The sequence below is a fragment of the Salvelinus sp. IW2-2015 genome, linkage group LG4q.1:29, assembly GCF_002910315.2.
Source record: "Salvelinus sp. IW2-2015 linkage group LG4q.1:29, ASM291031v2, whole genome shotgun sequence".
Lineage (NCBI taxonomy): Eukaryota > Metazoa > Chordata > Actinopteri > Salmoniformes > Salmonidae > Salvelinus > Salvelinus sp. IW2-2015.
Window position 1 is genome coordinate 50,282,563 of NC_036842.1, and position 17,777 is coordinate 50,300,339.

At 46.3% G+C, this 17,777-nt stretch overlaps 1 protein-coding gene across 1 annotated transcript in view; it reads left to right on the plus strand.

The window, feature by feature from the left end:
- The first annotated feature begins 448 nt into the window (after positions 1-448).
- Positions 449-17,777, plus strand: part of myo9ab (myosin IXAb) — a 186,258-nt gene continuing 168,929 nt past the window's right edge. The window contains exons 1-2 of the mRNA XM_070439636.1: positions 449-1,315; positions 9,238-10,237. Coding sequence (XP_070295737.1) covers positions 1,290-1,315; positions 9,238-10,237 — 1,026 coding nt within the window. The 5' untranslated portion in view covers positions 449-1,289. The remainder of the gene's footprint in view (positions 1,316-9,237; positions 10,238-17,777) is intronic.

Here is a 17,777-nt window from a genome sequence, read left to right on the forward strand (position 1 = left end):
AGGGAGGCTGCTCTGTTGCTCTGCACCATGTCTTTGTCACACACTCACTCCCCAGATCTATCGACCGGCTGGGCTGGGGCTCAGTGTGCGTGTGTGCAGACACGCACACGAACGTGTGCACATTTCTTTGCTCTAGCAAGAGCACAAGCAGACGGCCACACACACACGTGCCACACAAATTGCCGTGCGTATCCCCTGTCTTACCCACCCTCAGTCTTTGATAACATCTCTCCTCCATGCCCCCCCCCCCCCCCCCTCTCTCTCTCTCTCACTTTCCTCCTAGTCACACCACACTTTCTCCCTCGCTCTCTCTCTCTGGCTGCGATCAGATTTCAGGAAACAACAGATCTCCCTCTCATCCCCTCCCCCTCTCCTCTCCTCCCCCTTTCCCTCCAGCTCTGCTGCCAAACCCCACACACAAATGCTCACTTCCCTGTCATTCCCTGGACAGAGGGCTGAGGTAGAGAGAGAAGGAAAGAGGGAGAGAAAAGGAGTGCAGCAGTGAAGGAGGGACGTGGGGGAAAAGGCTGTGTGTCTGTTTTGCAGATGAGTATGTCCTCATGGCGGTCTGATTTTGACCAGTGAGGATCTCTTTTTTATTTTTATTTGAAGCAATCTCTCATTTGTACACAATCTGTGTTTCTGGATTTTTGTCATTCTACATTGGACTGGAGTTGGTTAAGGATGTTGACGTCTCGCATGCTAAAATTGCAGTTATTGTCTGAGTTCCTTGGTCGAGAGCCGCGTCAAAGGAGTGTTTCTTCAAGATTCAATGCAAGGTCACTTCATTGACCATCCTCTGTGGATCTCTAGTCACTACAGACCTTCTGAACTGAGAAAGATTGGCTACGGAATCTTTGACTTTGTCCTTCCTTTGGAGATACATACTTCAAACACACACTCTCCTACTCTGAATGACTCTGCACTCTTTCCTCACGCACGGAATACCTGGAAGATGTGTGTGTGCAGTAGCTCCTGTGAACCGTGCTAGTCTGATGGATTCAGGAATTCTCTCCTGCTCACAACCTCATCTGACATTCCCTGGAAGCCTAAGACTTTAAAGACCTCCGTAAACTGCACAACAGAACTTCATCTTCCCGTAAACTCCCAACATACTCCCGACAATGTCTGAGGCTAATATCATCACTGCTGTATTCTAGAACGTTCTCATTCCCAACCAACGTCAGACTGCTCTCTGAGACGATTTTCTGTGGAACTCCGGCAGGATTTGTCTTGTTGAACTGTGTGGTTGGTTGTAACTGCAGGGTTCACGTTCCTCTCGTTGGCTCATGCCTGTTACCCTGCAGGTCAAAGGGTAAGTGGAGCTGGAACTTTGTCTATTGCTGCCTATCACAAGGCCAAATCATTTTGATGATTTCTCTTGATAAGTACTGTAGGACCTCACTCAAGGGACAAGTGTAGCAGTTTGCAAGGGCTATAGGACTTTGTTCTTCTTTGAAAACCGGGGTTGGAACCGGTTCAGGGAACAAAACTGGAAAATAACGTCATTTTTCGAGGAACAGAATGAGAACCGGGAACGAAAGTGATCTATAGTGTTCCGGAACAGAATCGTTATTTTGAAGGCATGGCATGCAGTTAATAACGTTATTTTGGGTTCTGGGATATATTTTTGGGGACCCACAAAAAAATGCAACAATGCGCCTATGCAAAGCCTTCACTCTGTCACTTATGACAGTCTGCCTGCCAGCTAAACTCTTTGCCTGTGCGTGCGTGAAATTAGGGAGAGGGATTTTTATTTAGAGAAGAATGGATTAACTTTTTCAATGCTAGTTAAGGATACTATAGTTGTCACGTTTCACATTGGATTTATTAACTACAAAAAGGTAAGACGTGTTTTTATTTTCATTCTAGTGTCGCTCTGCACACACGCGCTTGTTAGCTAGCTAGCTAACAAGCTCTGGTCCAATATTAAGCCAAGTCTCGGAAGTTGAGACATTCAAAGTTCCTTCTTAGAAGCTGCTCCTCCGTAAGTATAATTCTGTGAGCCTAATTCAGATAATGCATGTCATCACAGGATGCCCAGCACTTCAAGCCAAGCTTCCTTCACTCTCTCTCGCAAAATTCCAGTCGCATCTCGTGCCCTACACTTGTCTGTCCAATGCATGTTAACAACTATAGCTTGCCTGCTCCATAGCAAACTTCTCTATCCACACTAATTGGTGAAGTAATTTAACGTCGAGCTAAATGTAAAAAAATGAATGATTTCAGAGGTTTAAAAAGGAACAGAAAGGAACAATATAAACCGTTACTCTTTTGAGGGTTCGAACCGGTTCCGAACTTTATTTTGCTGATCGGAATAGTGGAATGAAAAAAACGATGGTTCTGTTCGGAACAAAACTGTTTGAAAATAATTTTGGTTCCAACCCCTGTTTTGAAAATGGGTTTGAAAGGAGAGTTGAAAAGGTTTGGGTTGGAAATCCATCATTTTGGTGTCAAGTAGACTAGATGAAGAATACAGTACAGGATATCTGTTCGGCAATGTCAGAAGACTGCATGTTATCATTAACCACGTTTTATTTTTAGGAGTGCGTGAAAGTATATGAAGATTATTGAAGTGTGTGTGTGTGTGTGTGTGAGTGAGTAAGGGATCTTCTGTGGTCAGGGATTTTGATCAAACATTTCAATAAGGAAATGTAAATGTCAACCTTTTACTGTATTTCACTAAGCGCAAAAGTAGTGCGATGTGTGAGGCTGATGTGTGAGGCTGTGGAATGCAGAAGTTGTATGGGTGAGAACACAAACTGAACGGGCTGTTTGCTGATGTTACTGAAGGAGAGACTGAAGTGCAGGATGACTGAATTTCAGTTGGTGGTTAGTTGAAATCTGGGATTTTTCTTTGGCCAGACATTCTGGTAACAGCCTAGTGTGGTTGGGGATTCCTGTCTCTTTTTCTCTTTCTGTCGGTCTGTCTCTTTCTGTCGGTCTGTTACACACACACACACACACACACACACACACACACACACACACACACACACACACACACACACAATGTTCCTTGTGAAAGCAGGACCTGAGCAACAGCTAAGAACCCCCGGTGACCTAGTGGTGAACTGACCCTGTCAGTTGTCAGATAATGGGCTCCTTTTTTCTTTAAGAGCTTTCTTTATGTCTCTCGCTTTATGGCCCTCATGCCTACAGCCACATCAATGGGGATCCCCCATCCACATAAGGGCTTCGGCTCAACGTTATCTCTGTTATCTACCCCACACTGTCAGCTACATTGACTGAACTGTGACAAAACAAGACAAAACAAACATGTATCCCCCTCGTTCTCTTCCTCCCCTACCTGTATTGGTTAGCAGTGAGGTCATTGTAATCGACTCGAGCTCTGTAGGAACTGCCAGCGCTGTGCTCTGAATCAAATCGAATATTATTTGTCACATGCTTGGTAAACAACAGGTGTAGACTAACAGTGACATGCTTACTTAGGGCACTTTCCAACAATGCAGAGAGAAAAAAAAATAGAGTAATAATTACACAAGGAATAAATACACAATGAGTAATGATAACGTGGCTAATACACTGGTACATAGTCCATGTGCAGTGGCACGAGATAATTGAGGTAGATATGTACATATAGGTAGGGGTAAAGTGACTAGGCAACAGGATAGATAATAAACAGTAACAGCACATTTATGTGATGAGTCAAGAGTTAGTGCAAAAAGGGTGAGAGCATATAGCTATTGGTTAACTATTTAGCAGTCTTATGGCTTGGGGGTGGAAGCTTCAATCTCCTTGACAAGGTCTTTGTCACCGCGCAGCTTTCGCTGTCCCTCAGGCTTGGGTTGGACCACCACCTGTCCAGCACCAGCACTCCAGGCTGGAGTGACCTCACCTCCACTGCACAGAGCTGGCCACAGAGGTGCCTGACAGTAAATGGAGTAAATCCCAAGCAGTGGTGAGCTAGGTGCTATCAACCGTGTTATCTGCATTGGGAGCCTGTCGGGGCCTGAGCTGGTATGCCCCTTTGGCTCCTTACCCTGACTTCTGACCTTTCGGTCCATCCATCAACCGCGACCCTGCCTACTGCCCAGACGTCTTTCTGTTGGCTCTGCTGACTACTGCCTGTTTTATCAAGGCCCACCAGCCTCCCAGTCTTATCGTATCCGGGTCTATTCACTCCCCAGCGTCGGAATGACTGTCTCTCTATCTGCCCATGCTATGGCTCCTGTAGGCAGGAAAGGTCAGGCCAACCTCTCTCCAGTCTCCAGGCTAGAGTGGTGTGGTTTACTGTCATATATGGAGTCCCGTGATTTTCTGTTTCCCTGAGGGTGGGCAGCTAGGTTGCTTTGGTTGGCTGGGGTCAGTGTCATCTCATTTCAGTGCACCCAGGTGCCACGTTTAGGAGTGTGGCTCAATTGACAGATTTTTCTCCTTTTAAATTTTCTAAAAATGTTTATTTCCTGCAGGATTTAACTTGGCATGGGTATTTTTTTTCTTTATTTTTCTCTCCGAGACCCTTTGTCTCTCTTCAGGCTCAGGCTTGGGCTTTTTTGTTACAGCACAATTTCATCACATTTTGCATGAGGCTATATGCTCACCTAACTACACTACTCATCCAAGCTAGCATTTACAACTTCAGAGTGGTGCAGTGGTCTAAGGCACTGCATCGCAGTGCTAGCTGTGCCACTAGAGATTCTGAGTCCAGATTCTGAGTCCAGGCTATGTCGCAGCTGGCCGCGACCGGGAGACCAATGGGGCGATTGGCCCAGAGTCGTTAGGGAAGGGTTTGGTTGGCAGGGATGTCCTTGTCCCATCGCGCACTAGCGACTCCTGAGGCGGGCCGGGCGCAGTGCACGCTGACACCAGGTCAGGTGTGCGGTGTTTCCTTCCTCCGTGCGGCTGGCTTCCAGGTTAAGAGGGCATTGTGTCAAGAAGCAGTGCGGCTTGATTGTGTTTCGGAGAACACGCGGCTCTCGACCTTCACCTCTCCCGAGTCCGTACGGGAGATGCAGCAATGAGACAGGACTGTAACTACCAATTTGTGACGTATGCCTGAACAATGAAAATAATATGCTTAGACGAGGACAGAGATATGAGTGGTATACCCCAGTTGTTTATCAGTAACCAGCTGCATGCTCGCTCGCTCTCCCCCTTTTACTATTCCCTGTCATCCATCCTCATTGACAAATCTCTATCCCCAATGTGGGGTTCTCCTACTAGCTCCGAGACAACTGGACGTGTTGGCAACAGTCACGACTCACTTAGCCCCAGTAATGACTCACTGAGCCCCAGTAATGACTCACTTAGCCCCAGTCACGACTCGCTTAGCCCCAGTCACGACTCGCTTAGCCCCAGTCACGACTCGCTTAGCCCCAGTCACGACTCGCTTAGCCCCAGTCAGACTCGCTTAGCCCCAGTCACGACTCGCTTAGCCCCAGTCACGACTCGCTTAGCCCCAGTCACGACTCGCTTAGCCCAGTCACGACTCGCTTAGCCCCAGTCACGACTCGCTTAGCCCCAGTCGTCACCGACGATCGCTTAGCCCCAGTCAGACTCGCTTAGCCCCAGTCACGACTCGCTTAGCCCCAGTCACGACTCGCTTAGGCCCCAGTAATGACTCACTTAGCCCAGTAATGACTCACTGAGCAGGGTTGATGGAGGCTCTTGACAGGGCCTCCCATGTTACTGGACAGTAGATTGAGGACGCTGAGCGAAGGCAAAAACCAGACATTTTTTAATGAACAAACAGAATGGCGGGTACGCTGCTCATCAGCAGGCTGTCAGTGTCTCTTCTAGAGGCCTCTCTTTCTCCTTGTTGTCTCTCTCGGGAGACTGCAGCGTGCAACAGGCCCCTGAGGCAAGCAGACGGACTATGTTTTTATGATGCTGTGCTGAAGTGGTCTTCTTTCATCTCCTCACTCTCTTTCAGTTCAATTCTCGGGCTTTATTGTCATGGGAAACACATGTTAACATTTCCAAAGCAAGTGAAGTAGATCATAAACAGAAGTGAAATAAACAATAAAAATGAACAGTAAACATTACACTCACAGAAGTTCCAAAAGAATAAAGACATTTCAAATGTCATATATGTACAGGGGGCAAAAAAAGTATTTTAGTCAGCCACCATATGTGCAAGTTCTCCCACTTAAAAAGATGAGAGAGGCCTGTAATTTTCATCATAGGTACACTTCAACTATGACAGACAAAATGAGAAAAAATAATCCGAAAATCACATTGTAGGATTTTTAATGAATTTATTTGCAAATTATGGTGGAAAATAAGTATTTGGTCAATAACAAAAGTTTATCTCAATACTTTGTTATATACCCTTTGTTGGCAATGACAGAGGTCAAACGTTTTCTGTAAGTCTTCACAAGGTTTTCACATACTGTTGCAGGCCTCTTTACTTGGTCAGGTATTCTGCCACTGTGTACTCTCTGTTTAGGGCCAAATAACATTCTAGTTTGCTCTGTTTTTTTGTGAATTCTTTCCAATGTGTCAAGTAATTATTTTTGTTTTCTCATGATTTGTTGGGTCTAATTGTGTTCCTGTCCTGAGGCTCTGTGGGGTTGTTTTGTGTTTGTGAACAGAGCCCCAGGACCAGCTTGCTTAGGGGACTCTTCTCCAGGTGCATCTCTCTGTAGGTCATGGCTTTGTTATGTAAGGTTTGGGAATCACTTCCTTTTAGGTGGTTGTAGAATTTAACGTCTCTTTTCTGGATTTTGTTAATTAGCGGGTATCGGCCTAATTCTGCTCTGCATGCATTATTTGGTGTTTTACGTTGTACACAGAGGATATTTTTGCAGAATTCTGCATGCAGTCTCAATTTGGTGTTTGTCCCATTTTTTTGTGAATTCTTGGTTGGTGAGCGGACCCCAGACCTCACAACCATAAAGGGCAATGGGTTCTATAACTAATTCAAGTATTTTTAGCCAGATCCAAATTCGTATGTCAAATTTGATGTTCCTTTTGATGGCATAGAATGCCCTTCTTGCCTTGCCTCTCAGATCGTTCACATCTTTGTGAAAGTTACCTGTGTACCTGATGTTTAGGTATGTATTGTTTTTTTGTGTGATTTAGGGCAGCAGCATTTGTGGACCTTTTTTGGAACACCATTATTTTGGTTTTACTGAGATTTACTGTCGGGGCCCAGGTCTGGCAGAATCTGTGCAGAAGATCTAGGTGCTGCTGTAGGTCCTCCTTGTTTGGTGACAGAAGCACCAGATCATCAGCAGACAGTAGACACTTGACTTCAGATCCTAGTAGGGTGAGGCCGGGTGCTGCAGACTGTTCTAGTGCCCTCGCCAATTCTGCATCCCTGTCATGTCTCTCTCTCTCTATTACTCTATCACTTTCCATTTCTCTCCTCTGTAACTCACTCATTCTACCCTCCTCCCTGTACATCTCCCTCTCTCATGTTGTCTCTGTTAATCTCCCGCTCACTTTCGCTCGCTCCTCCTGTCTGTGTGATAAGAGAGGCGACCCGTGATGCTGCAGACGCAGATCGCTCCAGACAATGGAGACACAGCAGCACAGCTCAGATGAGACGGACAGACAGTCAGACGGACAGGCACCTGAGAGAGCAGCTGGCCTGCTGCCAACTGCAGGAGCAAACAAGGCAATTGCAGCGCGAGAAAAGAGGGGGAAGGGGAGGCTAAAATGAAGCGAGACAAAAGAGGCTGCGAGAGAATACATACTGTAGAAAGAAATGAGCTAATGCGGAGAGGGGCTTAGTAGTTATGACATCCACTCTACTTTTGAGGCTCAAAAGTAAAGAAAAGCCGATCAGATCTCTCTCCCCTGAGGTTATTTCCATGTACAAATGTCACGCTCATTTCTCTAAGCTGAATGAAAACCTACACCTGTAAATAGAAATGGTAGTTCCTGGAAACACACTGTACTGCTTAGTAGTTGTTCCTTTGAGGCCTAATGTTGTGAAACCATTAACCATTGAGTATGTTCTGATAGTCCGATGCCTGTCCTTTCGATTTCTTGTTTGCGTGGCAAGGGATCCGAATTATGAGTTTTAATCACTTCATAAATAAAATTGATTTCAGTAAAAATACTGTGCCTAATTGCTAGGTCTACCTTTACTTGTTACTTCTATGAACTTGAATTATCCTCCCTCCTCGTGAGGGAGAGAAAATATATGTGGGGTTTTGGTAACGGATATACAAGGCAATGTTTCTTGCAGAACTAAATATAAGTGTTGATATTAGTTGGTAGGGGTCTTCAACATTATTGTGCTTTAGATGTATTTCTAATACTTTTAAGACTTTTTTTTAAGGCTTTTTTCCTGGTAGATGTTGTCTAAAACCCCTTTTCCATCTGTTTGACTCGAAATCAAAGTTTTAGCTTGTTCCTAATTTTTAGGATGGAAAATGGTTGAACATTTTATATATGCCTGCATTTAAAAAACATATAGACTGTTCGCTTTCATTTGACACCTAATTCGACATGCTCCTATAAACTTCACATGTTGGCGCGCATGGATCCTTTTACATGGAAATGCCCTCAGCTAATCAACCATGTGATGAATATAAAGCGAATCTGATCAAAACCAACGCCCTCAGTCTAAATTCTTCATCTGTCAGTATTTAATTTAAGGGAACAATTCGCCACCAGTCTTGCATAGTATTTTGCCTAAATGTTGGCTCCGTTGATGAGAGATGTCTTGATAGGACTCACCTACATAAATGACCGTCGACGTCGGCAATTGTTTTTGACGTTGGTCTCTGTCGCCTTAGCTGTGGAGTTAGAATATTTTCTTTTGACATGCTAGTCGCTAAGCGGAACTTAGTCTCTGTACTTGTACAGTGTTCTCTGTGGTGAATGGTGGCCCGTGGAGAGCACTCGGGCTATCCAGTACCAACAGGGAAGTGGTGAATTAAGCCATTGTGTCCTCATTAGAGACACGTCTGTGTGGACGCTGGCAGCTGTTAATCTTGGCACGCGGACACTGGGATTAGCACACACACGGTCCATGGCTCAGATAAACCAGGCCCAGTGGTTTAGCAATTTGTAACGCTCGTACTGTCTGGAGTTTCTTTTTTATCTGCCGTTACTTGGTTGTGCTGTCTGTTTTGTGACTTTCTCTAGAACAAGATACCAGTTATTTTGAAAATGACACACAAAAAGCCCGTGACACATAAAATGTACTATCTGTAACCTCTCACCTCATGTTGTTCATCTATACTGTATCAATCCTGCCTCTAACTTTTCTCTCTTCTTCCCTATATATATTTATAATTTTTTTTCTTCTCTTCTCAGCTGGAATGTCCTGAGTCAGTCCCCCGGGCCCAGAGAAGAACTCGCAGAGGCAGCCAGCGCTGATGGGACCTGCTGCTCCAGTATGAGCCTTCAAGATGCCGGCTGCGGCTATGCTAGCACCAACGCTAACGCCAATGTGGTGGCTAACACGGCTAGCGGCAGCATGCGGCGGCTCCTGGAGGACCAGGAGTTCACCCTGCGTGTCTACCCGGGCGCCCTGGCCGAGGGAACCATCTACTGCCCTGTGGGCGCCCGCAAGAGCACCACGGCTGCCGAGGCCATCGAGAGCCTGCTGGAGCGCCTGAGCCTGGACGGCACCAAATGCTACGTGTTAGCCGAGGTGAAGGAGTTCGGTGGGGAAGAGTGGATACTTAACCCCAGCGACTGCCCCGTCCAGCGGATGATGCTGTGGCCCCGCAACGCCCTGGAGAACCGCTGCGGCCTGGGCAGTGGCGAGGACTACCGCTTCCTGCTCCGCGAGAAGAACCTGGACGGCTCCATCCATTATGGGGGGAGTCTCCAGATGTGGCTGCTTGTGACCGAGGAGCGCCGCCGCATGGTGGAACGGGGTTTCCTGCCCCAGCCCGCAGGGGGCGAGCACCCTTCCGACCTGTGCGCTCTCCCCGAGCTGACGGAGCGCGCCCTGCTGGAGAGCCTGCGCGCACGCTTCCGTCAGGAGAAGATCTACACCTACGTAGGCTCCATCCTCATCGTCATTAACCCTTTCCAGTTCCTACCCATCTATAACCCCAAGTATGTCAAAATGTACGACAACCATGCGCTGGGCAAGCTGGAGCCGCACATCTACGCGGTGGCGGACGTGGCGTACCACGCCATGCTGCAGCGACGGAGGAACCAGTGCATCGTCATATCCGGCGAGAGCGGCTCGGGGAAGACCCAGAGCACCAACTTCCTGATTCATCACCTGACCGCCCTCAGCCAGAAGGGATTRGCCAGCGGGGTGGAGCAGATCATCCTGGGTGCGGGGCCTGTGTTAGAGGTAAGGACTTGATTGGTTTGTTGACTGGTTGTGGGGTTTTAATAATGTGTGTGTGTGTGTGTGTGGGAGAGGCTCCAAGTCTACGTACACAAGTGTGAATGTGATCGAGGTTTTGTAAAATATAGGTCATGGCTGCTGACTGGGTGGTGCTAGAAAGACAAGTAGAGGGGCTACATATCATATGAAGTGAGGATAAACTAGCGGTCGCGACTTTAGCCTAAATTCTCATGTCTTACTGTCTCATCCTTCTTTATCCCATCCTTGGCCTCATGTAGTGATACCCTCTTCCTTGAGACATGAATTAATGCCCGGTATACACTTAATGATTTCGCCACACATGTTTTTGCCGTCCCAGATGAATTTTCATGATGGGGTGAAATCCTATGAACTTGGGCTAAGTTCAGTACGTTGGGACTCACGTAGTTTGAGTGGGTCATGGACACACCGATAATGGCTGTTCAGTTCTCCAGACCCCTGTCGGATGTCCAGATTTAAAAAAAAAAAAATATATATATATATATATATATATATATATATATATATATTTTTTTTTTTTTATTATTATTTTATTTATTATTATTAAGACATTTCAGAAATGCTGGTTGTGCATCTTGTAGTATGAGCAGTGCTACGACGCGATTGGGCAAGGACTACTGCCAATAGCCAATGAGCACTCAGCAAGACCAAAACAATGATGGCGAAGAGGAAAGCAACAACAACACGCACCGTGTGGGCCGAGGTGATGGAAGACAGATTGGTGAAGCTGCGACCTATTTATATATCTTTTTTTATTACACCTTTATTTAACCAGGTAGGCCAGTTGAGAACAAGTTCTCGTTTACAACTGTGACCTGAGCTGACGTACCAAATGCAGGGCAGGATCAGCTAGAGAGTCATTGTGTAATGTAAGCACCCACATCCTGGGGTTGAGTGAAAGAAAATCTGGAAATGTGAGCACGTCCCAAGTTAAGATTTTAGAAGTCGAATAGTATATGCTGTCCAGCATAACTGTCAATGAGACAAATGATTGGCATCTTGCTTGACAGTAAGACATAGGGAAGTGGGGGCTGCATACAGAAGTACAAATGCAGAACTATGTGTTGTGAATTATAGGTCATGGTTACAGGGAGGAAGTGCGACATGAAAGCCCGGTATATATGTTATTTCACTAGCAGCCATGTGTATTTAAGCATGAGACGAAGCATGTCACCGTGGATTATAGACATGTTTTAAATAGAGAGTGGAATGCCTCGACATGCGGAACCTATATTTATCTGCTATTGCAACATATGAGCTGATGCTTATATACGTTATTGACCTAGAAACCGTGCTTGGACATTTTATAGCTCTTCAGAAAACCTTAATGCAGCATGGCCTAATCCAGATGGGATTAGGAGTCGATTTATGCATTTAGATTTTGATGTATAAAAAAAAAAGCCAAGGACTACTAAAGGGCACACTAATTTTACTCAAGTCTGATTTGTGACTGCCTTTCAGTGCTCTTTTGCCTTTCAGTGCTCTGTTGCAGCCAAAGTGATTGGCTGCAACAGGAGCCTCTTTGTCGAGTTTGTTGTTTTCCAGCAGCCATTTTGTCTGCCACGAGTCACGACACAAGACTGCTGCACATACAGCGGGGTCATGGTAGAATGTGCACACTCACCATGTGCTTCACATGTGGACCCAATTCTGCAAAGCAGGCCTCGGATCTGGTTAGTTAGGGATAAGGGGGCCGGTAGTCCTCAGGAAATCATAAATACATTTTTATAAGACCTTATTCGAGTCTTCCGTTAAAGAGAATACCTTTTTTTTATCATTTTAAAAGGGCTTTGAACTTTGAATCTTGTGTTAGCTCATAACTCTTTTTATCTAAGGCTTGTTCACCAGTTCTGGTATCCTCCAGGCAGGTAATACTTTACCGTGAAACAGTTACTAGGTGTAGATATTTGACATGGATGAATCTGAACACCTGTCCGGCTCTCAATTCCAATGTGGCAGCTCTTCTGTTTTTTTGTTTTCTACAGTATGCTTTTGTAGGCTGTCTGTCTCCTACTTCCTAGTCTATAAGCAGAAGATAACAGACCTTGAATAAATACCTTGAAGTCGATAGTAATGACATGCAATTTCTTCTCTTAACCAGCTGAACATCCCAGTCTCTCTTTGATATGAGTAGCAGCTGTATCGAGTGGAGAATGTATCGCTCTGGGGGGAAGTTTCCCCACGGTACAGATCTAGGATCAGCTTCCCCTCCACCAATCCTAATCTTAACCACCAGTGGGGGAAATGCAAAACTGATCCAAGATCAGCGTCTAGGGGCAACTTCCCCCTATTCCAGGAGGTATCAATGGCTAACTGAATACCTCGAAGCCTGACATTCTTTGTCCCACTGAGCTGGACCGGTGTCGAGCAGTTTGTGGTAAAAAGGTCACCGATTTACAATCTGAGCCGTAGAAGCGGAACTGCTAGACTGACTCTTCTGGCCTCCAGTATAGTCATGCCAATTACAGACCCATTTGCCTCGGTCAGATGCTCAGATGGGTCTAGTTAATCTAGCTGCTGGTGGTGGATTGTTGAAGTGGCTTGTCAAGTGGCCTGGGCTAACATTGAATTGTTTGCCCTGTGAGATTGCTTATCGGCCGTTGGTTGGATGTGGGAGTTTGGGGAGAGCGGCAAGTGTTGCTCTGTTAGCTGGATGCTAGCAACTCGTGTTGCCCGGCGGCGCTTGCTATGGCTCCTCCTGTACTAGTCTTCTCATGTAACGTACACATGTACATGAGCATGTATCCAAGTTAGTCAACTTTATCTTATCTGTGGGAACGCTGGCTACTCTAGTTTCCAGGAAAAACAGAACAGAGATTCAGACACACACACACACACACACACACACACACACGTTCGTATCCACGCATACATGCACAGATGAAGACACACTGGCACACATACACTTCACTGCGTATGTACACACACTGTGCCTTTTGATGTTGCCTTGACCTGACGCTTGCGCTTCTGCTGCGGAGGCAAATATCTGCTGCCATTTCACTCCTGAGAGAACAATGCGCCTCTGGTCTTCTTTCCAGCACATGGACACCCTGGTGAGAGCAGCCTGCCCTCCTCTCGCTCCCTTCCCTCATGTCCTGCAGTGCAGCGTAGCCCCCCCCCCCCCGCCACACACACACGCATCACATTCTGTTACCGTGTAGAGTGGGTTAACTGCGTCTCAGGTTGATGCCAAGTTAGTCATCTTTATCTTATCTGTGGGAATGCTGGCTACTCTGGTTTCCAGGAAAAACAGAACAGAGATTCAGACACACACACACACACGTTTGTAACCATGGCCTGAATCGGTTTTACACCCGTGCTGTGGGTAAACCATAGCGGTAGACTAGAGACACCAACTCACTGTGATTGACATTTGACTTTGCTTATCGGTGAAGGGCACCATAGCCTGCACTCCAGAAACAACTAAAACCGCAATCTCCCGTCTACTCTTCTCCACCAATGCACCATCGCCACGACCGACAGCATGACATCATGCCAGCAGTATCATCTAACAGCTCGCTTCGTCCCAGTAGTCATTACTTACCATAAAAAAAAAACTTTCATGTGTCACCGCAGAGGCCAGTAACTGCAGCCGTGCGTAATCTGACCTGCGTTCAGAGGCCCAATGACAGGAGAGGCATGACGGTACAGGGTGCCTCAATATTGTGCTGACAGGAACACTGTGGGATGATGGGAAAGAAGTGTGGCTAGTGTCATACAATGTTTTTCTAATCAGTCAGGTGACTCAAACGAGAAATGTTTGCCACAGGCCCCAAATACTGCCACTACACCTCTGCCTGTTTAAATCACCATCTCTTGAAGGAGAAAGACCTGTCTCTGAGACTGCTAACTGTGTGACATTTTGCAAGCATTCAATAGCATTCATTCCTCAATAGTTTCCTATCGCTGAGTATTTGTAGGAGAATAAATGTATATCCAGACATTGATTTGAGCACTCCAAGATGGCACCGTTTGACTGAGAACTGCACTGCAGACAGTATTAGTAGTATTGTTCCGACCATATAGCCTGGCTCCCATTTTGAAGTTGCTCTCTATGCAGATGTTTTGCAGACAGCCAATAGACTATAGTAGGGATCCAGTATCAGTTAGCATTCGCTTAGCTCTCCTGGAAGGAATCCCCAGGGTGACAACCAGCTAATCTCTACTTCAGACAGACCCTACTTCAGGAGGTTGAATCTAGTTGGGATCAGACCACGCTAATGGTCAGGCTCGCCCTTGAAGGAAAGTGCTCAATTTACCCAACGCGGGGCATCACCTCATGCGAATCACCCGACGTTCCCAAGATTACTTGTTGCCTCTTTTTTACACGGACCCTTGACTCGTCAAAACACCGTCGGTATCTATATGCCCCGCATCCTTCCAATGACACCCTAATGTTCCAAAGTTTAAAAAAAGAAGAGGAAAAAAATCAAAATGGCTGCCCAACTCTCCTTCATACTGTGTTGGCCAACCACAAACCCTTCCCAGTCTGAATAAGCTAACACACTGACCTTAGCTGTGTGTCTGGGGCTGAGAGACTGAATCTGGGGTTCTTCTTCTGGGGCTCTAGTCGACAGATTGTAGCCTGCTTTGTTCTCGTGGTGTTCCAGCAAGACGTGCCTGCCTACGGAGTAGTAATAGGCCTAGTAGTATGGTGGTGGTAGTAGTAGAAGCCACTGAGGCCACCGCCAGATATCACCTCTTAACCAGGCCCAGAGCGACGGACAGCCCTGTCTGCTGTGGCTCAGATGGATGGCTCCAGGTAGTGCCAGCCTCTTGTCTCTATCGATGGAGGTTGGGTGTAGAGGGTGTGTGTGTGGGTCTGTGAGGTGCTGCCCCATTCTCTGTTCAGACGCTTCTGAGCTTAAGATCAGAGATGGCCTTATCGCTTGAAATCCCATATAGCCAGGCATATGGATGCACTTACAGTAGACACCAGGCTTGTATCCAGCTGTATAGCTACGTTTGCTCTGACTCAGTACATGTATTAGCTAGCTAGCAGCATACAACCCTGCATCCCACTGCTGGCTTGCTTCTGATGGGTGACCAGATGCTGCTGGAAGTGGTATTGGAGGGCCAGTAGGAGGCACTCTTTCCTATGGTCTAAAATAAATATTCCAATGCCCCAGGGCAGTGATTGGGGACATTGCCCTGTGTAGGGTGCAGTCTTTCGGCTGGGACGTTAAACGGGTCTCCTGACTCTCTGTGGACACTAAAGATCCCATGGCACTTATCGTAAGACACCCTGGTGTCCTGGCTGAATTCCCAATTTGGCCACCATACCATCATGGCCACCTAATCATCCTAAGCTTCCAAATGGCTTATTCATCCCCCCTCCTCTTCCCTGTAACTATTATCCAGGTCGTTGCTGTAAATGAGAATGTGTCCTCGGTCAACTTACCTGGTAAAATAAGGGTTAAAAAAATTATAAAAACTAGCGATTTAACGGCTTACACGACTTAGGCAAACTAGCTGTGTGTGTGTGTGTGTGAGAGAGCGAGAACTACACTGAACAAAAATATAAATGCAGCATTTTACAGTTACAGTTCATTTAAGGGATTCAGTCAATTGAAATACGTTCATTGCAAGGAATTAAGATATACATCTGTTGCTCACTGATACCTTACAAAAAGGTAGGGGCGTGGATCAGAAAGTATTTGGTGTGACCACCATTTGTCTTGTGCAGCGGGACACATCTGCTTCGCATAGAGTTGATCAGGTTGTTTGGGGCCTGGGAATGTTGTCCCACTCGTCTTCAATGGCTGTGCGATTGACATTCAATTCTCTGGCAACAGCTCTGGTGGACATTCCTGCAGTCATCACGCCAATTACACGCTCCCTCAACTTTAGACATCTGTGGCATTGTGTCGTGTGACAAAACTACACATTTTAGAATGGCCTTTTATTGTCCCCAGCACAAGGTGCACCTGTGTAATGATCATGTTTAATCAGCTTCTAGATATGCCACACCTGTCAGGTGGATAGATTATCTTGGCATAAGAGAAATGCTTACTAACAGGGACGTAAACAAATTTGCGCACAACATTTGAGAGAAAAGATTTGTGCGTATTGAACATTTCTGTGATCTTTTTATTTCAGCTCATGAAACGGATGATAGATGAGGTAGTTATATGCATACAATCAGTGGTAAATAAAAAATAAAAAGCAACTTATGGAGAGAGTCATGTGAATAGAGGCACTGCAGATAGTGCTGATGACTAGTCCGTCCGAACCACGCATGAACAATACCTCCGGTGCCGACAGAGATGGCCGCCTCGCTTTTTTTTAACGTGTTATTTATTACATTGGTACCCCAGGTAATCTTAGGTTTTATTACATATAGTCGGGAGGAACTACTGGATATAAGAGCAACGTCAACTCACCATCATTACGACCAGGAATAAGACTTTCCCGACGCGGATCCTGTGTTTTGCCCACCACCCGGGACAATGGATCGGATCCCAGCCGACGAACCAATACAACAACGCCGTAAAAGGGGCAGACGAAGCGGTGTTCTCGTCAGGCTCCAGAGACGGGCACATCGTGCACCGCTCCCGAGCATACTACTCGCCAATGTCCAGTCTCTTGACAACAAGGTTGATGAAATCCGAGCAAGGGTAGCATTCCAGAGAGACATCAGAGACTGTAACGTTCTTTGCTTCACGGAAACATGGCTCACTCGAGACACGCATCGGAGTCGGTACAGCCAGCTGGTTTCTTCACGCATCGCGCCGACAGAAACAAACATTGTTCTGGTAAGAAGAGGGGCGGGGGGGTATGCCTTATGATTAACGAGACGTGGTGTGATCATAACAACATACAGGAACTCAAGTCCTTCTGTTCACATTCCTCACAATCAAATGTCGACCGCATTATCTACCAAGAGAGTTCTCTTCGATTATAATCACAGCCGCATATATTCCCTCCCAAGCAGACACATCGATGGCCCTGAACGAACTTTATTTGACTCTATGTAAACTGGAAACCACATATCCTGAGGCTGCATTCATTGTAGCTGGGGATTTTAACAAGGCTAATCTGAAAACAAGACTCCCTAAAATCTATCAGCATATCGATTGTGCTACCAGGACTGGTTAAACTCTGGATCATTGTTATTCTAACTTCCGCGACGCATATAAGGCCCTCCCCCGCCCTCCTTTCGGAAAAGCTGACCACGACTCCATTTTGTTGCTTCCAGCCTATAGACAGAAACAAAAAACAGGAAGCTCCCGCTCTCAGGTCTGTTCAACGCTGGTCCGACCAATCTGATTCCACGCTTCAAGATTGCTTCGATCACGTGGATTGGGATATGTTCCGCATTGCGTCAAACAACAACATTGACGAATACGCTGATTCGGTGAGCGAGTTCATTAGCAAGTGCATTGTCGATGTCGTACCCACAGCGTCTATTAAAACATTCCCCAACCAGAAACCGTGGATTGATGGCAGCATTCGCGCGAAACTGAAAGCGCAAACCACTGCTTTTAACCAGGGCAAGGTGACT